Source organism: Lissotriton helveticus, chromosome 5_1 (assembly GCF_964261635.1).
Source record: "Lissotriton helveticus chromosome 5_1, aLisHel1.1, whole genome shotgun sequence".
NCBI classification, from domain to species: domain Eukaryota; kingdom Metazoa; phylum Chordata; class Amphibia; order Caudata; family Salamandridae; genus Lissotriton; species Lissotriton helveticus.
This window is the reverse complement of record NC_136065.1, coordinates 1,404,492,392-1,404,514,373: the sequence shown is the minus strand read 5'-3', so window position 1 is coordinate 1,404,514,373 and position 21,982 is coordinate 1,404,492,392. Positions and strand designations below refer to the sequence as shown.

General features: G+C 42.7%; 1 protein-coding gene across 1 annotated transcript in view; it reads right to left on the bottom strand.

Moving 5' to 3' along the window:
• Positions 1 to 21,982, bottom strand: part of LOC144755450 (AMP deaminase 1-like) — a 2,827,830-nt gene that overhangs the window by 1,376,493 nt on the left and 1,429,355 nt on the right. Inside the window, exon 6 of the mRNA XM_078644388.1 lies at positions 11,319 to 11,445. Coding sequence (XP_078500514.1) covers positions 11,319 to 11,445 — 127 coding nt within the window. The remainder of the gene's footprint in view (positions 1 to 11,318; positions 11,446 to 21,982) is intronic.

The following is a 21,982-nucleotide window of genomic DNA, read 5'->3' as shown; positions in this document are numbered from 1 at the left end:
ATCAATTTGAAGCCAGGGAAGGTCACATAAATATGGCGAGATGGAAGCATGTCTAGGAACTTGACAAAGAAGGCGTACTGCAGAGTTCTGGACTACCTGTAGCTTTCTCAATACCGTTTGGCAGCTACCAAGATAGAGAACATTGCCGCAATTGAGGCGAGAGGTGATGAGTGTCTGGACTACCATGCATTGGGTTGAGGCAGGAAGCATCCAAATGATCTTACGAAGCCACCTCAAGATCATAAAACAGATGGCAGCAACACTCGCCACCTGTTGTCTCATAGAGAGACTATCATCAATAATGATGCCCAGATTATGGATATGGGTGACAGGTAGGGTAAGGAACCCCCATGGGTTCTTGTGCTTGCCCAGGATAAGGACCTCAGTCTTATCCCCATTTAACTTCAAAAAGTTAAGGCGCATCCACTCTGTCACTTGCCGTGGGCCGCACTGAAGGGCAGATGTCATAACGTCTTTAGTGGTGGAAAGCGAAAAGACAATCTGCGTATCATCCGCATACAAATATAGGGAAAGACCCGCCTCTTCCACAATCTCTGCCAGAGGTCTGACATAGATGTTGAAGAGCAGGGGGGTTAAAATAGATCCCTGTGGAACTCCATATGTAGATACGCAGATCTTAGATGATGCCTTAGCAGAAAAGACTTGAAAAGTGCGACCATCAAGGAATGAAGCAAATCAAGCTAGGCCAGTGCCGTCCAGCCCAAGAGACCTAAGGGCATTGAGGAAGATGTTATGCGACACAGTGTCGAATGCGGCACTCAAATCTAATAGAATGAGTGCCGCAGTTTCCCCTTGATTTAAATGCTGGCGCAGTTTCTCAGTAACCCCAAGCAGAGCGGTTTCAGTTGAAAAGTTGGCTCTGAATCCGGATTGTGAATAATGACGAAAGCCAACTTTGTCTATGTGTTGTGTCAGTTAAGTATTGATGTGTTTCTCCAAAATTTTGGAGAAAGCCGGAAGCAGAGATATAGGTCTAAAGTTAGATAGAACAGAAGGATCTGCTCCGGCCTTTTTCATCAAAGGGATGACCATGGCTCGCTTCCACTCGGGGGGCACCACGGCCTCCAGCATAGAGGCGTTAAGAAGATCGATAAGGACGTCTTTGAATGTGGCAGAGAGCTGGCAAAGGATGTTAATAGGCAAAGGATCAAGAGGAGACCCAGATTTATTACTGTTTAAACAATTTTGGAAAGACGTCTCTTCAAATGGGTGCCAGGAAAAAATCTTGGCTATCTGGTCACAATTACTGAGATATGTAGGGTCAAATGCAGAAGCCATACTACACAAGGAAGGGGAAGGAGCAGAGAGTGACTTGTAAATGAGTTCAACCTTCTGGATAAAGACAGGAGGGGGAGGGATGGTATCAGAGCCAGCTAACTTCACTACCAAAAATAGAGCCCGAGGACTATTAGATGCCTTAGGTATTGTGTTAGCAACGTAAAAAATGCGTGCCTCTTTACAAGCTGAATGATAACTTTTAAGAGCAGCTTTGTAAGCATCCTTACAAGTTAAAGAATACGATCTCCTCCATCTTCTTTCTAGTGCTTTACATTTAGATAATAACTTTAAGATTGTTTGTAAACCATGGGGCAGGGGGGTGATGAGTAAAGCTGCGTTTAGGTACAGGGTGCAGACGGATGTCAATGGCATTGGCTAGCCAGTCCGACAGCAGTATTTAATGAAAGCAAAGGTAAAGTGACATCAGGTATGCTAGTAGACAGAATAGTGTTAAAAGACTCCATATTCAACTTGTCCCAAGATCTGAGACTACCTGAGCTAGTAGGAGGGGCCACTACCCTAGATGTAGGATGCAGGTTGAATGGAATTATAAAATGGTCGGACCAGTCTAACTGGAGCGCAGGAGTACTACAGCCATAGCAAAGATTGGACAAAATTGGATCCAGAAGGTGTCCCGCCTCATGAGTAGGGCCCTGATTGCATAACCGTAAGCTTAGAGCCTCCAGATCAGATAAAAAAGTGCGGCAGATGTTATTCTGATTATCTTCTCGGTGAAGGTTCAGGTCACCTAGAATTGTAAAATTCGCTGCCTTTAAAATAAAGGGAGCGATAAGGTCAGGGAAAGTGAAGGCCCAGGGGCCGGGTTTCCCCAGACGGCGATAAATTAAAATGCCAGACAAGGTCAGCTGAGGGGATACAGAGAGTTTAAACAAAGCCGCTTCAGACTCTGTGATGGAAATAGCTTCAAATGTACAGAAATGAGTAGATTTATAAATTATAGCAATCCCCCCGCCTTTGGCTGTGTCAATGACATATCCAGAAGGAAGAGCGGTGGCAATGTCGGGGCCCGAACTGGCATGAAGCCATGTATCGGTCAGAAAGAGTGCATCTGGATGTTCAGTACTAAGAAGGTGAAAAATATGCTGCTTATATTTGCCCAGACAATGACAGTTAAGGCTTAAAAAATACAATTTCTGGCGACATGCCATTTTGGCAGAGGTGGTGCTGTGACAGACCTGAAGGTCGGTTCTGGAAATGGTGTTTATAAGACGCATAGGACCCAATGTAAAATTGCATTGAATGCAAGTAAAGCCGCGATAGGGAGGAGTACATACAGCGCATTTAGGAGAAATATATTTACTAAGTCTGTGAAGTTGCGCAGCTGAGTATGTAATTCTCTAACTTACATTGATCACATTTTGGCCATAATTTCTGCCCGCTGAGCGTGTCAGAGCACAGACAGGTGCAGACGGGCTTGCCTCTGGTGGCCTCCGGCGTGCCATCGGCAGCCCGCTGCACGGGGGGCCATACCATAGAGTATGGGATCATGCAGAGCCAGGCAAACAACTACCACAGGTACACATTTTAAAACGATTTTAAAACAAGAGCATTCCAAATGAAATACAACAAAAAAGTATATATAAAACTAAGTTCTATGTGAAGTATGCAAAAATGCAGTTCTTTTCAAAAGAGAAAAACACAAAACTACAGTTAAAATTAGTGTTTGACAAGCACACAACAGAAATAGTATGGAGGTATTTTTCTATTCCACTCCAATAGGTATTATATTATCTCTAACACATTTTAAACTTACCTGTTGAAATGACTCTATGTAATAAGGGGTCCGTATTTACATTCCACAGGGGGTACAGGTTAGCCCAGTATATAAGAAAAGAGTACTCTGAGCCAGAAGTAGAAGGAATGTGACTTGCCGGTGGCTTTAAGCTTCTTTTTATGTCTAATGCTCTGTAACAGTTAAAATATGTTGTTTTGCCAGGGAGGCCTTTGATGTTGAATGCATAATTTTCTTCAACACTGAATGAGTTAATGAAGTCAACTCTATCCTTGACTGCGAGTAAGTGGCAGGGTACCTGACCTCAAAGGAAATGTCCTCAGGGTCAACCAGGAACAGCGAGATTCCGCTACTAAGCCCTCTTACTGGATATGCTTCAGTGGGGGTGCTAAAAGTCGGCTGTGTGACTTTAGCAGAAGAAGTCTCTTCCAGCACTCCTGATCTTTGAGTCTATTCCGATTAAGTTCTTGATGCATTTAAACTTCTTTCTGCATGAGGGTGCGTGACTTGCGCGCCGCTGAAGCATGGCGTGTCGCGCTTGAGCTCCAAGGCGATTGAGGCCCGTTGGAGTTTACCATCAGCTCTCTGACTGCCCCTTTTCAACGAGACAGCTTTTCTATGCGGCGGAATATGCAGGGAGACGCTTGACTGCATTTTCGGTGATTTCCGACGACAGCTGGTGTCTTTCCCATCAAGCTGCTGTGACGCTCGGTTTCCTCACGGGCGGCCGGCATTTTCCCGCCTGTGACGGTGACCGGCATTTCTCTTCAGAGGCGCCGCATTGGATACATTCTTGCCGGTTATGCTGGATATCCATGTCACTTGACCTACAGCGCCTGCAGTTGGTAACTTTTTTCTTTTTTCTTCTCTTAGTGCTGCTTGGCTGGATATTATGTTGCCCACGCTCTGATTACCTCAGTGCAGATCTCTGATGCTGGCGCTGCTTTTTTCTCACGATGTCTTTGCTTTGACCTCTTGATTTATATGAGGCTCTGCTATGCAATATTGTGCCCACATTCCATATAAGTCCGCTGCTGTCATTTATTTGGCGCTCACTACGCTCAGTGTACTTTATTTCTTTATTTTTTGGTGTGGACTCCGCAGTTTCTGTCCTCTCCTTTTCCTCAAGTGGCTGTGTACTTTTTTTGGGGACTGGTTCTTCATGGCTGCAAATATGGGCCGTTCCTCAACTACTAAAGACTCAAAAGATGCTGGCACCTCGCTTAAAAGACTTAAGCCACTGTCTCCTACACCTGAGTCCGCTCAGTCAGACACCAACTCTACTCTTGACACAATATTAACGCGCCTTAATGAAGTGCATGATATTGCGCAGTCAACAAAGACTAATACGGATTTACTGCAAGTGGAGGTGTCCGCTATTAGGAATGATTTCAAAGCCCTTTCTCTTCGTGTGTCGGCCACGGAGTCACGTATCAGTGGCGCAGAGGATAATATGCAGAAGCAATCCAGGTCTCTCACCAATTTAGAGCGTTCAATGGCGGCATTGCGAAAAGATCTCACTGAGCAGGAGGACCGTAATCGTAGATCTAATCCACGCATTTTTGGTCTGCCGGAGGATGCAGAGAAATCCTCTTCGTCTATGATTGATTTCCTCTATCATTGGATTCCTGACACTCTACAAATCTCATTCCAAAGAGATTTTGAAATAGAAAGAGCACATCGTGTTCCAACTTTTCGTTCTCAATCTGCAACCCAGCCAATAGCAATAATTTTTAAGCCACTGCGTCATCAGCATACAGAACAAATTCTTACTCATATGCGGAAGGCTAAAAATGTCATTTGGGAAGGACATCGAATTTCAATCTCTCAGGACTTTGCCAGAGATACAGTCATAAGGAGGAAGGGCTTCCTTAATCTTCGGAAACGTCTTTCTGAGATGAACATTTCCTTTTCCTTTTCTGGTCCATCGAAATTCCGCATTACTTACAAGGGACGTTCCAGAATTTTCGATGAGCCGGCTGATCTAGCTGCCTTCCTGGATAACCAGATGGAGATACAGATGGAGATTCAAAGGGCGACTTCGCAGGATCCTGGTGCCTCGGGCACTTGAAATGTCTCCTTCTGTCTCCTTTGTGGTGGCTTTCTGTATACCTATGTTTCCCCTTATCTCTTCTGCTGCTCGTTTCTTGACATCATCGATTTCTAACTCCGTTACTGGACTTTTTCCGTTCTGCTTCATGTCTGCACTGTCCTCTCTTTGTTTCCCTTCTACTTAGTTTATCCTTTTAGATTTCTATAGTGCTTTTATTTCTTACTATTGTTGGGATTTACTTTTCTACTTTTATATCTCTGTGTTCTATTTTACTACTTTCCTTAGTATATCTTCTTTCTGTATTCTCTACCTATTTCAGAGTTATGTTGTTTAATCTAGTATGTCTATACCATTTTTCTTCTTTGTATTCTTTCCTACTGTGTATATATTGATTCCGTATTAGTCGGTCACTATTTACGTTTTATTATCTTGTGTTCAGCTCTAGTGGTTATATATTATATTTCTATCTTTATCTCAGGATAGTTTCAATGTTTGATGATTGCCTATTTATAACAGTTGCCTTCCTCTATTTTGTATCACCTGTCCTCTTTTTTTTTCCCGCTTTCTATTCTCATATCCTCTTCCATTCTATTATTATATTTTTGATCTGTTCGTGCATTTTCAATTTCAATTACATATAGTAAGTTTTATGCAGTTAAGGATTGTTAATTAATTGAATGTTTCTTAGGATTTACATAGTTATCTTCATGAGACTATGTCTTTCTTTTTTTTTTTTTTTTCTACTATACTGCTTTTTTAAGTATCAGTTTGACTAGTATTAATAACTATCATATGTATGACACATCATATTAGTTTAATAACTAAGTTTGACTTTACAGATTTGCATGTTGGATTGTTCTTTTTTATACTATTATGCTGATATTAGTTTATATTTTGGTTGTTCCCATTTCCTACTTCAATCTCATCAGCTAGATAACCTATTGGGGCTGTTGTTATCAATCATTATTCCTCCTTGTACGGTCCCCTTTTTCGCCTTTCCACGTTCTCCCTAGTATGAATTTGGTCTTTTTCAGGCCTCCCCTGCTGTTTCTTCTCTCTCTTCTCTTTTCTTCTTTTCGGTCTTTTTTCTTCTTTCGGATTTCCCACATGGATTCTCCCTCTTCGTTCTTTATGATTGGTGTTTGGTTGCTTGTGTTTGTGCGGTTGGTTGTCTATCTTTCATCTATGGTGTCTTTTCTCGATTTTTATGTATTTCCATGCCGGGTTTGAATATATTATCCCTTAATGTTAAGGGTTTAAATCATCCGGTGAAGAGGTCAAAAGTCTTAGATTATTGTAAATCTCTTTCTTCAGACCTGATCCTTTTTCAAGAGACCAAGGTCTCTACCAGAGAGGCTTTATTTCTGAAGAAAGAATGGGTTTCTGATGTTTGCTGTTCTGATGCCTCTGGCAAACGAAATGGGGTCATTACATTAATTTCAAAGAATTCAGGTTTATCTATAATTTCTTCTGATCACGATTCTGAAGGTCGTTGGTTGTTATCTAAATTGTCTGATGGTAATAACGATCTTTATGTGATGAATATTTATGCCCCTAACAATGATGATCCGACCTTTTGGAAATCGATTACCAAAAAATTAAATGATACCCCGCATTCTGGGAATCTTATTGTTGGTGGTGATTTTAATTTACCAATGGATCCCATTTTGGATAGGAATTCAGCTTTTCAGTTTCGTCCTCCAAAATCCCATAAACAAATGACTAACATGTTTTCCCTCACTTTTCTTCAAGATATATGGCGTCTGCACAACCCCACTGGTAGTGACTTTTCTTTCTTCTCTTCCCCTCACTCTTCCTTTTCTCGTATTGACTATCTACTTGTTCACTCTTCTCTTGTTTCGTCCTCCTCCTCACCGCTTATCCATCCTATTCTGATTTCTGATCATGCTGCGGTTACTTTTACATTGTTATCCTTTGCTCCTAAATCACGTGCTCGCTCCTGGAGATTAAATACTGAAGTTTTGCATGATGCTGCTCAGATTAATGAATTCTCTAGTGCAATAGAAACCTTTTTCCTTGAAAATGAAGGTTCAGTTTCTTCCCCAATTGTCCTCTGGGACTCGTTTAAATGCACTTTCCGTGGCCAGGTTATTAAATATATGTCTAAAAGGAATTCTGCTATTAAAAAAGAGCTTACAGATTTATCAACTGAAATTGAACATCTGGAATCTACCTTTAGACAATCTAAGGATACATCCTGTTTACAGTTAATAAAACAATTAAAATACAAATATAATACCATAGTTACCAAAAGAGCCCATATTGGAGTTCAGGCGCAGAAATCCAAGAGGTTATTGTTAAAGAATCGAGCTGGGAAGATTCTCGCAGCTACATTAAAATTTCAAGATTTCTCATTTAAGTCCTCTCAAATTTCTTCTATTACGGATCATTCTGGCTCTAAAAAATTTCAGACTGGGGAAATTCTCGAAGTTTTTCGCGACTTCTATAATAACTTATATACCCCTTCTAATCAAACCTCTTTTGAGCAATGTCAGAATTTTTTACAATCTGTTCCTGTGCAGACGGTTTCCGAGGATGATCGTACTCTTCTAAATAGCCCGATTTCCCCGGAGGAAATTATTGCAGCAATTAAAGCTACTCGTTCTGGTAAAGCCCCTGGCCCCGATGGTTACCCTATTTTGTTTTATAAAACCTTTATCTCTGCGCTTGTTCCCAAATTGCAATCTGTCTTTGATTCTTTTATTAAAGATGGGTCTGTTTCTGGTACTGCGGCTGATGCTACTATTGTAGTGATTCCAAAAGAAGGAAAAGATCATTCGGACCCTAAAAACTTCCGTCCTATTTCTCTTCTCAACATGGAGGCTAAGATTTTTGCCAAAATCCTGGCCAAAAGATTAGAATCCTTTATTCCTAAACTTGTCCATCCCTCTCAAACCGGTTTTGTAAAGGGTCGTCTTGCGCGCGATAATATACGCACTTTTTGTCATATTCTTGGATCAGCTAAACGGTCTCAACTCCCTGCCGCGGCCTTGGCCCTTGACGCTGAAAAGGCCTTTGGCAAGGTCTCTTGGCCGTTTCTTCGTGCTGTCTTGTGTGCACATAACCTTGGTGACTCCTTCATTAATATGGTAATGTCCCTATATTCTCAACCTAGAGCTAATATTAGAGTTAATGGTGCTACGTCGTCCTTTTTTAATCTTCGCCAGGGCACTAGACAAGGTTGTCCTTTATCTCCGCTTTTGTTTTTATTATCCATTGATCCTCTCCTCCGATTGATTGAGTTACACCCAGACATTAAAGGTTTTTCTTTTGGACCTGACTGTATTAAAACTGCTGTGTACGCAGATGATGTTCTTATTTTTTCAGATGATATTGCCTTGGCAATCCCTGCTATTTCAAATACCATTTCCCTCTTTTCAAAGGTTTCAGGTTATACCTTAAATAAAGATAAGACGGAGATGTTTCCTTTGAATGCCTATTGTTTCCCTTCACATATGGGCTCTGTGGGTTTTAAATGGCAGTCTACACATTAAAAATACTTAGGTATTTATTTTTGTTCTACCCTATATGCCACTACTGCCTACAATGAATCCCAGACTATTCTTAAAGTGCGTCGTCTTTTGGACACATGGTCCCCGAAACATATTTCCTGGTGGGGTCGCCCTCAGACTCTTAAAATGATGATAACACCCATTATTAATTTTGTATCCTCCATGCTTCCGGTTAAGCTATCAGATTCCTTCTTTCACGAACTTGATGTTCTGACCTCTAAATTTTTGTGGAATGACAAACGGGCTAGAATTGCTTACAAATTCTTGCGCAAACCTTATGATATGGGAGGTTGCAATCTTCCTGATTGGGAAAAGTACCAAACTGCCTTTTTGGCATCTCAAGGTGCTCTATGGTTCTCTTCTCCACCTATTCATGTTCCCTCTTGGCTGTTAATAGAACAGGAATTAGCGTCTCCTTTGCCGACTGCCTCCTTTTTCACCACATCTACCTTGCATATCCTGTTCTCTCGTTCTATAATTCTTGATACCATTGCTGCAGTCCGGAAAGTCGACAAGAAAGTGGCGATTCCACTCCATAAATCTAGGTGGTCATTTATTTGGCGGAATTCTAAAATTAAACTCGATATTACTCCCATTCTCATGTCCTACTGGGCGGCTAAAGGGATTTCCCTTGTTAAACATCTTTATGGTGCTAATAATGAGCCATTACCCTTTTCCACCTTGGCTCAACAACATTCTTTAACTAACTTAGATTTTTATACTTTTCTTAAAATTAATGTGGCACTTGCTAAGGTACGTCTTCATCCTACCTCTCCTACCATCTCTCTCTTTCATGTCTTGACTAAATCTGGTCACGTAGCCTCTAAAATTTATACATTTTTATCGTCTGTCTCATTACCCACACATACGGTTACATCATTTTGATCAAGGAGTTACGGACCATATTTCTTCAGACACGTGGCAACTGATTGGTAAACTTTCTCTTCGCAATAAAATCGCCCCATCATTAATGCAATCTAATTTTTTCTCTGTCAACCTCCTTCATTGGACGCCTGTTCGTCTACATTCGCTTAATCTCAAGGATGATAATTTATGCTGGAGCTGTGGCTTATTGACGGGTGATTTTCCGCATATGTTTTTTGAATGTTCCCTCCTCCAGCCTTTTTGGAACCTCATTCATAAACATCTCTCTCTCATCTTTGGTATTGAGTTCCAACTCTCGTTTCCATTAATTTTATTAGGTCCATTGGCTGCCTCTGTTCCTCTCCCCTTGGATCCAATGGAATTACAGCTGATGGATCTCCTTTTGACTGTTGCAGTGAAAGTCATACTTATGGAATGGAAATCCTTTTCCTCTGTTTCTTATCATACTTGGTGGGCTTGGGTTTCCTTTTTGCGTAGTGCTCACACTTCGGTTGATCAAGCTCAACTTTCTCCATCTATTTCTAATGGGGTTTGGAAAGCATTGGATGATTATATGGATTTGTCGTCAAAAGGATTGGTTGCTCAATTTCCTTTTGATTTGTCTGTTTGATTGGCGTCTTTTGTGCTGCGTGTCGGGTTAGTCCGTTGGAACTCCTTCTTTCTCTTCTTCTTCTTTCTCTGTCCTGTCTTCGTTTCCTTTCCATCTTTTCTTTTGTTTTCTCTTTCTTTCTTCTTTCTTTCTTTTTCTATCCCTCCCTCACCCCGAATATACCAGCTGATAGTGATACACTTGCTTATTGATCCGATATTAGTCACTTATTTTTCCTTTACCTAATTAATTTCTCTGTTTATAACAGGCTACTTTTATTTAGGACTGCATTTGATATGCTTATATTTAACGTTTAGCCTCTGATTGTTTGTTTATTTTGTCTCAATTGTATCACATTTATAGTATTATGTACCTCTTATTCTTTGTAGCTTCTTTATAAAATAAAATGCTTTGAAATAAAAAAAAATAAACTTCTTTCTGCATTCCATTAATGGACTTTATTATCCTATCTTTCAATTTCCTATACATTTGCTGACATACAAGTCATTTTTCCATGATAAGGTAGTCTCGAAGGAACAACCTACAAAGATAGCGGATAATGTTACATTTTGTTCAATGTTTTTCTTTCCACAGTGGGCCTTCACAGTCAAGGCATACTAGCGGCAAGAAATGAAAGAAATGACAAAATCCAATCAAAAAAGGCTGGAAAACCATTTCTGCATACAAGGAGAGTATTAAAAAATCAAAATGCAAGTGATTGAGAAATATTTTCTGTCAGAAACAGAATAAAAGATTAGGGAGGGTTCCTGTTTAAAGGTGCAAGAAAAGAGGACTGGCTTTATTGGCAGTGAAGGTCAAGATAAGTTAGATTTGCTGCAGGTTCATGAAATAATTTAATTATTGTTTTTCACTACTGAAATTTAAATTGTCTTCCTTTTAATGAAAAAAATAAATTACATTTTGGTAATTTCATCTGTAGTTGAATTTACAAAAATGTTTTCTTTCAAAACTTTCTTTCCAAAAAAATGCTTTTCACGAATTGAAAAAAATTTATTCAGTGTACATGGCTGTAAGTGATAATTCTGTAATGGAAAAATATTGCACTGTGAATGGGGGAAAGTTCGTAGGTAATGGTCAACCAAGACATATTGTATTTTGAAAAACAAGTATACTTTCACATTACTGAACATTGTTCTTAATCAACTGGTTTAAATATGAGGCTGCATACAACCTCTCAGACTTTACCTTTCGGCAGGTGTAGAAATCTTGTGGACTTTCCTTCACTTCCTTCATTTCATTCAATTCGTTGAGCATCATATGCAGCTTGAATTTGGATGAATGAAAATTTAGGCGTTGCGTTGCATATGTGTTTCTGAAACAAATGCACACATAATTTTTAACTTTCTAAATATTTTGTCAATGATGCAATGCTCTTTGTTTATAGTACTGATTATTTTGGTGTAGAAATCTTTACTGAAGTATGCCTTAAAATTCCCTTCAGGAGAGGTTCCTGAAAGACAATTCAACAATCTTGGGCACATGTGGCATGGTGACGAGAGTGCCAAATATCAGTACTGTGATCGGTAAATGTGGCAGTCAAAAGGCCTCATTAATATGCTGAGATGGAGGACTGCAGAGGGCAGTAGTCCTCACATGTCTACATTCACAGTTGGTTTGAAATTGTGTTTGTATTGGAACTTCTGCCCTTTAAGGAATAGACAAAAAAGTAACACATTGTGAAAAGGGACAGGTGGAAACATGCAGTGATCTCCGTTGTCTGCCCTCCCTGATGCCTACAGCTGGCTCTTGGAAATATAATAAGGCTTAATTCCTAATGCTGCATCTTCAGTTGATGCTCAACTGAAGATTCAGCTTTAGAAACAAGATAAGGCTTGGGGCTTGATCTAGAGTTTGATAGACATGCCATCGTTTTTCCATCAAGGCGGATCTCATTCATCTGCCAGGTCAGTGGTAATCTGCCTTCCGAATCTAGGGCTTAGCCTTACGGATCACCATCTGACAGTTCATCATGGCAGACAATAACCTGAGAAGGCAAATGTGAGCCAAATCATGGCTAAAGTGAACTCTGGCTCCAGCACCAGAAGCTGGCAAGAAAATGTTCGCAAGCTGTGGACCGCCTCGCAGGGGAGAGTGTTACTACATTTAGATGGCCCACCAAGAGCCCCTGGCAACTGGTGGTAGGTCTCTCAATCCCCTCAACCTAATGCCCTAGACAGGGAAGGTGTTGTTCATGCTCTTTACTCAAGGCATTGTAGAAAATCCAGTGGAGACTTGTACTTCTCACACAATATAAAATTCACCCCTTCTCTCTAATGCAAAAATATCTACACTAAGCATAGCATATTATCTCAAGTTGGCTACCTAGTGTCTCTCACAACTCACAGCATTCTCCTTAACCTAACATATGCAGGAAACACAACCAAATATATGTAATTTTACCTTTTGGTCAGCAAATCATCCCCACCCCCCATGTATCAACCACATCTATCAAACTATCCATAACAAGGCAAGATCAAAATAATGGCTCTTGGTCTGGTACAATATAAAATGGAATATGTGTGGTAGTACAAGTTAAAACAGATGAATCCATGTCACCAGGACAAAAATGCTCCAGTTCTGGTTTTGAAATTAGCATATCACCACATTCCAGGAGTTTATTTTTATTATTTTATTTGGATTAATAAACAAACACACATGGTGCAGATGATACATAGAAGCTAAGGAATGGAAAACTTAAGTCATAGTGAAGTTGATGCAGTTTTTAATACCGCCTTGTAAATAAAGCAAAGGAGTTAATGCCACCAGAACATTGGAAAATTGACTTTCTGGTGGCTTTACCTCCTTGCAAATATGTCCCTAAGTATGTTAGAAATTAGGTGTATTGTTGCCCAGCCACCACATATCTAGCTAATATACCCACACCTACAAAAGGGGTTAGGTGGAGTTACAGAGAATCAGCTAACCTAGATGTCTTTGAATCACACTTGCATATTTCCCATCAGAAATATATCCATTTTTGTTATGGTGCCTGCCACACAGTGTATGGTTTTACAGGGGGGTTCCTCAGGTACCCCCTTGGCTACCAACTGTAGGCCGCAGGGGGTCCCCAAAGTCACTTTACAACATCCTTTCCGTGTCGGAAAGGCCAGCACGGAAAGGCTGTGGGAATCTAACATCATAATCTCGATAGCGGAAATGTCATCCAAAGGGGGTTACAGTTCAGTTCTGACCGACACGAATACTAAGAGAGCTGTTCGGAACCAAGTTGGAATGACCCGCCAGTTTACATTACAACTCCGATTATTGTAATCGGGCAGTTGGAACGCAAACCGACCAAGTCAATGGGAGAGTCTCCAAAACGGTTAGGAAGGCTCTGACTGTCGATCAGAGGCTTTCCGGCGCCATTGTAATCGGCTCCCTATGTGTATGTTCATTTTGTGAATTTGTTTTATTTTTTTTATTTTTGATGTACTGTTGTACCTCCTAGAGACAATTGCAATAGTGCCACAGTACTTTTGCCTTTAGTTAAAAAGCATTTAATTGGCTTAGAACTCTGTCTACTGCCAAACTTGCATTACCTACCTTATTTGAAGGAACACTGCCGAGGGCTGGTCGTTACATCCCTGGAGCACGGAGGGGGCTCTGCACCCGTGACCATTCATCATTTGCGCCGGATACTCGCGGGGCTGTCCTGGGGTTGGAGAACCACATCTCCCAGGCTCCCCAGCGGCGGCGCGCACCGCCAACGCCATCCTCAAGCGCCCGGGGGCGCTTAAATCATCTCAGCGCCTCCCGCAGCACGGGACCTCAAACTTGCCTTACCTGCCTTATTTGAAGGAACACTGCCGAGGGCTGGTCGCTACATCCCTGGAGCGCGGAGGGGGCTCTGCACCCGTGACCATTCACCATTTGCGTCGGTTACTCGCGGGACTTTCCTGGGCTTGGAGAACCACATCTCCAAGGCTCCCCAGCAGCGGCACGCACTGCCAACGTCATCCTCAAGCGCTCGGGGGCGCTTAAGTCATCTCAGCGCCTCCCGCAGCGCGGGACCTCAAACTTGCCTTACCTGCCTTATTTGAAGGAACACTGCCGAGGGCTAGTCGCTACATCCCTGGAGCGCGGAGGGGGCTCTGCACCCGCGACCATTCACCATTTGCACCGGATACTCGCGGGGCTGTCCTGGGCTTGGAGAACCACATCTCCCAGGCTCCCCAGCGGCGGCACGCACCGCCAACGTCATCCTCAAGCGCCCAGGGGCCCTTAAATCATCTCAGCGCCTCCCGCAGCACGGGACCTCAAACTTGCCTTACCTGCCTTATTTAAGGGAACACTGCCGAGGGCTGGGGGCTACATCCCTGGAGCGTGGAGGGGGCTCTGCACCCACGACCATTCACCATTTGCGCCGGATACTCGCGGGGCTTTCCTGGGCTTGGAGAACCACATCTCCCAGGCTCCCCAGCGGCGGCGCGCACCGCCAACATCATCCTCAAGCGCCTGGGGGCGCTTAAATCATCTCAGCGGGGCAGGGGGCAGAATTACCCCCCACAAAAGAGTATGTGTACCGAAGAAATCAGCCCTTACTGCATTACACCCACAGATCCATGAAGTTCCGCTAACACCCAAAAACTTAAAGGCTAAATGCAAAGCTTCAACAGGAAAGGAGGGTTCAGCTAAAAAGGCAGTCAGAAATAGAACAAAAGTTTGCCCAAAACCTATTAGCAATCAATGCACAAATAAAGGCCAAAAGAATCCAGAATTGGGTGACATCGTGAAATCCATTGCTGACCTAACTCTGTTTGTTAAAGAAGCTATAGCTACAATGGGGAATAGATTGGGTCAAATAGAGTCCAGCTTGGTTACTCTTTCTGGGCAACTAAAGGACGTAAGCAGCAAGCAGGTTGTCCCAGGTAGGGTTAGTAACACACAGCTTGTCAGCCGATCACAGATTGTTTCCCTACGATTGTCAATCAATCAAATAGTGGGCAAAGAACCAGTTTGTGCGTGACAGACAGTTTTACAAAAATGGAAAATAGAAAACCCCATCATCAGGCTCAAAGCAATATCCTGACCAGTTTGAAACTCCCCCCGGCAGCAGCCCCGTACACCTTGGTTTTGGCTAACGTCCCCTTATCGGATGAGGGTGAGAGGGAAATTTGGGAAACACTAAGAAATAAACTATACATTTCTAGGACTTAAGACGGGTTTAACACAAGAAATGTTCCATTCATTCAAAATGGTGAGACGTGTGAGGTCGCTTGGCCCGAGTAGAAAGTCATTTGACGGGGATTGTGTAGTGCTATCACTTGCCTCTCCTCCCCTAGTACAAGAAATCTTGAACCGGGTTGGTGCTAACAGAAGCTGGGCTGAGGGGATAAATGTGCTCCCGCTTGGATTCTTTTATCAACCCAAGAAGATCAATAAGTGTAACATTGTCTTGACTGATCATCCTCCTAACAACACATTGAGATATAACCTGGAAGTATCCAATAGGTTCGGCCCCCTACATTCCTTAGAAGATGTGGATTGACAAATACAAGATAGGGCACCTAGAAAATGTAAAATCATTAGTGGCCGCACAGCCCCCTAACGCTCAGATGACAGGGCACCTGTGGGTGAAACTGATCAATGAAGCTATGGTACACACTAAGACCTCCACCGTTACAGTATTTCCTTTGTAACCCGCTGAAGGCGATACCTGGAGTATGGCTATGGCAGCGCAGGAATATAATGTACAACTGAATAAGTTGCTGCAATCCGATTCAATAATAGATGGAAGATACAAGTGCAGCGACCTGGTCCCTGGGGATATAAGAAAGGATGAAGCGGGGATGGGAGGGCTGCTGTATGTGGAATCCAATCTATCTATGTCCAGGGGCGGGTGAGGGTAGCCTATTGGAATATATCTGGGCTTCAATCTAAGATCAATAACCCTATCTGGGGAGACTTTATCAGGAACTTTGATATCATCTGTCAGCAAGAGACCTGGACATTGGAGGAAATACATTTTGATGGCTTTAAAATATTTCATGTTCCAGCGGGTCGGGCGTATATTACTAATCTTTTGGGGACTGTGTGGATAAAAACTGTAACAACGTCAAGCTATTATCAAATTGTTGTCATCAAAGTGTCTCCACTGGTTGAGTTAGTGATCATTAACATGCATAACAACCTGGATAAGGACTCCGTTACTGATATGTTACATGATCTTAACGAGGAACTCGAGAGGTTAAGTGAGGGAAGGATTCCATAATTTTATGGGGTGGCGATTTTAATAATAACATCTGCTCACAGTCCTCGCGTGGGTTCGGGGATCTGGAGAATGAGGACCTGGACCAACGGGCCCATTTTACCCACTCAAACGGGGGGACAGCTTTAATGAAGTCATGGCAACACACAACCTAGGATTCGCAAATAAGTTGTGTTCTCCAACTGTCGAATTTAGTCCCACGTTTGTGGGTAGAGGTCATAGCACTTTGATCGACTTTATTATTCTTTCAAACTGTTATGCAACATGGGCCGCGGATTTTGTTGCACACACAATTGGGATTAGTGACCATCTCCCGCTTAGCATTAATATTATATTCCCCCATAAAAGTGCCAGCTCCTTGGTTGAGGCTTTATCCTGGACTCAAGGATGTGTGCTGGAACGTCAGAATGGCTATTCATTACGTTGGGCTAAGAGTGACCCAGAGGCCACCAATTTGAAAATAACGACTCAGGCAAAAATTCCAATAATTAAGTGCCTGCATGAAGAGTCATCGTATACAGATATATTAGGTTCCTTTTCCGATATTACCAGGGTAATACAAAAAATTCTGAATCGTCCATGTAGAGACTTCAAAACCGTTAAAAATGGCTGGTTTGATACTAATTGTACCAAAGCTTACTCCCTTTTAAAAACGGCCCTCCAAAGAACCTTGAGGGACAGCGAGGAAGTTAGGAGGTGGAGGAAGGCATATAACCTAGAGAGAAGTAGGCGCAAGTGGGAAATTAAGGAACAGGCCTGGACTAACCTATATGAAGCCTCGCTAAGGAGGGACTGCTCCCTTTTTTGAGGAGCTGTTAAGGCACCATTTTTTAGGTCGGGGAGGGAGCAAGAATTGAGGTGGCTATCACTGACGACTTATGGATAGATTTCTTTTCTGAGGTGTACAATCCAGGGGAAAAAGACAAAATAGTAGCTACGGAGCACGACCCGCAGGTGGAGCAAGCAAAATTCCTACCAATTAATATCCATATTACAAATGAAGAAGTACTTGCAGCCATAAAAGATAGTAAAGGAGGCAATGCGCTGGGCCCGGACGGGACCCCGATCGATTTATACAAATACTAGATCGAGCTTTGGTCCCGATTATTAACCTGTGTCCTTGAAGCCAGCTGTGAGAAGGGTTTTATTAAATCCTGGTCTGAGTCTATAATTATCCCCATTTTTAAAAAGGGGGATCGGGAAAATCCCGCATGCTACCGCCCCATCTCCTTGCTCGTTTCATTCATGAAAGTCGCAGGCAGGGTCATCCTGATTCGCCTATAGCAATGGGCGGAAGACAATAACGTCCTAAGCCCAGTGCAATATGGGTTCAGGGAGAGGTGGGGCACTGTAGAGCAGGTGTTAAATTTCTCCATTTTACATGGGAAATATATCCAGGCCAAGCGAGGTAAATTGTTTGCAGTTTTTGTCGATCTAACTGCGGCATTTGACTGCGTAGTTCACAGCTGGTCATTTTGTATACTTGGAATATACAGTATCTTTGCTGCTTACCTAATACAATCAGCTCATTCGAAAGATCCAGGTGTAGACATCCTGTTTAGCAGTTACTTATTAGAATTCACATATAAAGAATACGCAGAACAGGGCTGTCTTTTAAGATTGCATAACAGATTCAGCACTTTCCACCGGCAAACATGCAGAGTAGCGATCCCATCTGTAAGCTCGGACTGGTTGGCCTTTTGATATTTTTTCCTATAAGTCCATGATCTATAGTTATATGTAAATATTGTATATATTGTACAGATTAACATAGTCACTCAGTGAGATAGACATATGAAATGTAAATATGTATAGCAATGTATGTATATGTATAGCATTGTAATGTGAATCAAATGAAAATGAACAAGTGGCTAAGCTAGACTATAATCACACGGTGTAAGAGAAGTCCCTTTAGTAAATGAGGAAAATATAGAGATGCATGTTATGTAAATAATGTAAATAGTTAGACGTTGTCATTTATGATTGAAATATATAAATAACTAATTGCATTAATTCTCTGTTTTGTAGTAAACTGCTATTACGAAAGAAATACAGAATTCCTAAGGAAGGCACACGCCGAAACGCGTTGAATGGAATTTTGGTTCTGTATTTGATGATTTGTAGTACATAATTTTTGTAATTTGTTTGTACCATTGGCTTTCATAATCACACCTGTACGAATAATCACTGTTTTTATGTGAAAAAAAAGGGAAAAAAAAGAGAAAGAGATGAAATAATATTTGAATACAACAGTGTTATAATAATAAAATAGATAAATATATCAGAAAGATATATGGTGGCAATTAGTTTCTTTGCACAACGTCTAAAACTTCTTCCTTGATAAATATGCACAAAACCCGGTGCTACCTGTCCGTTTTTCCTAAAGTATAGTTTTCTTGCTAGGGTTTATCCGTTTAGGCAGGGGCCTCTTTCTTCCACAGATAGTATACTCGCGGCTGGACCGTGAGGGGTGTAGACATAGATATACCAATTGACCAGATTGGCAATATAAATCAGGATATCGAATAAGGATTTTCTTTTTCTCACCGAGCGGTTGGTCTGGCAGTGCCACCTGTCATAGAAATTTGTTTCTTTTTATTAGATATCTCACTTCTTAATTTGTTAATATTTATTGAATCTCTGAAATCATGGCCAAACTACCAACCTTTGGTTTTCGGACGATAAATATGCCAGCATGGTAGGAAGCACAGTCTCCTTTGGTGAATCTTGCACAGTAGGACAAGACAAAAATGAGGATGTATATACTTTATTGGGGTTAAGAAAAAAATTAAAACGCATAGAACAACACGGACATTTTATGCTCCAATATTTGAAGGCCGGAGTAATACCACAGGGCCTAAGGGTTCGCAATATACCAGGTCTATTTGTACACATCAGGGAGTTTCTGGAACGCTGAGCTTTAATATCCAACCGCTGTTCCAGAGACTATATGATGTTAATTGTGGAAACATCAAAAGGTATATTGCAGCAACTAGCCAAAGAAATAGCAGATCTAGAAGAAAAAATCAAGAATTCAGGAGTAGTAGAAGATGTAAAGAAAAAGCTAGAAGATATAGAAAAGGATTTGAATTCGTACTCTGATTATTTAATCAAGAGAAAAACAGATAAGTTACAAAAGGACATTCAGTTTTTTAAAAGAGAGACAACATATCCTTACTTATCTGACAATTTCTATGCCAACTCTGAAGGACCTACAGATAGCTGGGAAAATAGATCAACTAATTATGGCAAAAGAACTAACACTTTCTCCAAATCATCTGGTTCAGATGGCGACGGAGCCTATTATGAAGGCAGTAATCAAAATGTTAGACTTAACGCCAGGTATCAAAATAGGCCACCTTTTTAGGGAACCGACAGATGAGACGTGGCAACTGGAGGCCACAATTTATTTATTTATTTATTTAGGGGATTTGTAGAGCGCGTAGTCACCCAGTGGGTATCCCAGCGCTGAAACCATATTACTCACGAGGGGGTGTAGTCCGGGAAAGTGACAGTTTTAGGGGAAGAGAAGAGTTTTGAGTGCTTTTCTGAACCGAAGGAGGTTAGGTTCTGTCCTAAGGCTCAGGGGGAGTGCATTCCACTTCTTTCCAGTGTTAACTGAGAAGCGGCGGCCACCTGTGCGGACCTTTTTCACTTTAGGGATCGTGATAAGGTTTCCGTGCTCCGAGCGGAGCGCTCTGGTGGGTCTATAGGGGGTGATCCAGTTGTTTAGTATAGGAGGGCCAGTGTTATGAAGAGTCTTGTGAGCAAGGCAGAGGGCCTTAAAAATGACCCTTTCCCTAATCGGGAGCCAGTGCAGCTTCCTGAGCGCAGGCTTTGCAGATGATCTGGCCGGGGTGTTTGTGAGGAGTCGGGCGGCGGCATTTTGAACCTTCTGAAGAGTTTGAAGGGTGGATTCTGGGGCGCCCAGGTAGATAGCATTGCTGTAATCCAGCCTCGATAGAATTAAGCCCTGGATCAGCATGAGACGCGACTGAAAAGGTAGAAGTGGAATTACCTTCCTGCAAGATTTAAGTAAACCGTAGCAGGTGCCGGCCGTCTTTCTAGCCTGGGTCCTGAAGGTGAGGTCAGTCTCCAGCCACACTCCAAGACTTTTGACCTCCTTCTTGGGAGTGGGGGGTTCGCCCATGCAGGCGGGCCACATGTGAGAGGGGAGGTTCGCGGTTTTTTGTCCAAGGAGCAGAATCTCTGTTTTGGAGCCATTTAGCTTCAAAGCAGAGTCACTCATCCACTGATATACGTTGGTAAGGCAGTCGTGGAGATTGGAGGGCTCAAGCTTGGGGTGGGAGAGTGTCACCACCAGTTGTGTATCGTCGGCGTAGCTGACGATAGTGACTCCAAAGGGTGAGACGAGTCCCTCCAGTGGGGCCATGTAAACGTTAAACAACGTGGGGCTCAGGGAGGAGCCCTGAGGCACGCCACACTGGAGGGGGATGGAGGGGGAGCGGCTTTCGCCTTCCCAAACTTGGTAGGAGCGGCGGGAGAGAAAGGACGCAAGCCACCTCTGAGCTCTGCCTTTAACCCCAACAGTCCCAAGACGGTGGATTAGGACCTGGTGACTGACCGTGTCAAAGGCCGCACTGAGGTCTAGGAGGACCACTGCCACTGATCCTCCTGTATCGATGATTTCCCTGGTTCTTTCTACTGCCACGAGGAGGGCGGTGTCCGTGCCCTGACCTGGTCTAAAGCCTGTCTGCGAGTCGTTGAGAAGATGGTTTGACTCGAGGTAGTGTGACAGCTTTTTATTTACCAACTTTTCGGCGACTTTACCTATCCAAGGTAGAAGTGAGATAGGTCTGTAGTTGGAGAGGTCTGTGGGGTCAAGCGACGGTTTTTTGAGCAGCGCTTTGACGACAGCTTCCTTCCAGTTAGATGGAACCTCTCCCTGTTCCAGTGAGATATTGATCAGGGCTGTCAATTGGGGCACTATAGTATGCGTGATGTTTTTAGCGAAACGTATGGGAACTGGGTCGCTAGGGGCACCGCTCTTAGTTGAGGTAAGTATGACTCTCACTTCTTCTTCTGAGACTGGGCCAAGTGCCTCCAGGGAGGGTTTGTCGTCGGGGGGTGTCTGCTCTTTGGCTCTCACCAAGGAGTCAGAGTTGGGAGGTGGGAGGGAAATGAGAATTTTTTTTATTTTGTCGTCAAAGAAGGTGGCCAGCTTGACGCATTTTTCCTCGGCTTCATTGGGGTCCATGGGTTTCTGTGGGGGTTCCGGGACGTGGAGGAGTTCTTTGAGAATGGAGAAAGTCTCCTTGGATGAGCAGGCGGAAGTTTTTATCTTTTCCTCATAATAAGTCCTTTTGGTGTCATGCAAAGCTAGTTTGTAGGCTTTCATGGAGCGGTAGTAGGCGCTTTTCTCTTCTGTTGACTTGTTTTTCCTCCACGAGCGTTCTGTCTTTTTACATTGTTTTTTAAGGGCTGTAAGGGCAGGTGTGTACCAAGGGGAGTGGCCGGTTCTTTTCGCGTGTTTTAGCGTACTGGTCAGCGGAATGGAGCTATCTAGGGGTCGGAGTAGCCAATTCATGAATTCTCTATCTGCGCTGTTTGGGTCCATGGACAAGGGGGTGATGGTATCGCGAAGTTTGGCCTCCCATTCTTCTGGTGCTAACTTGTGCCA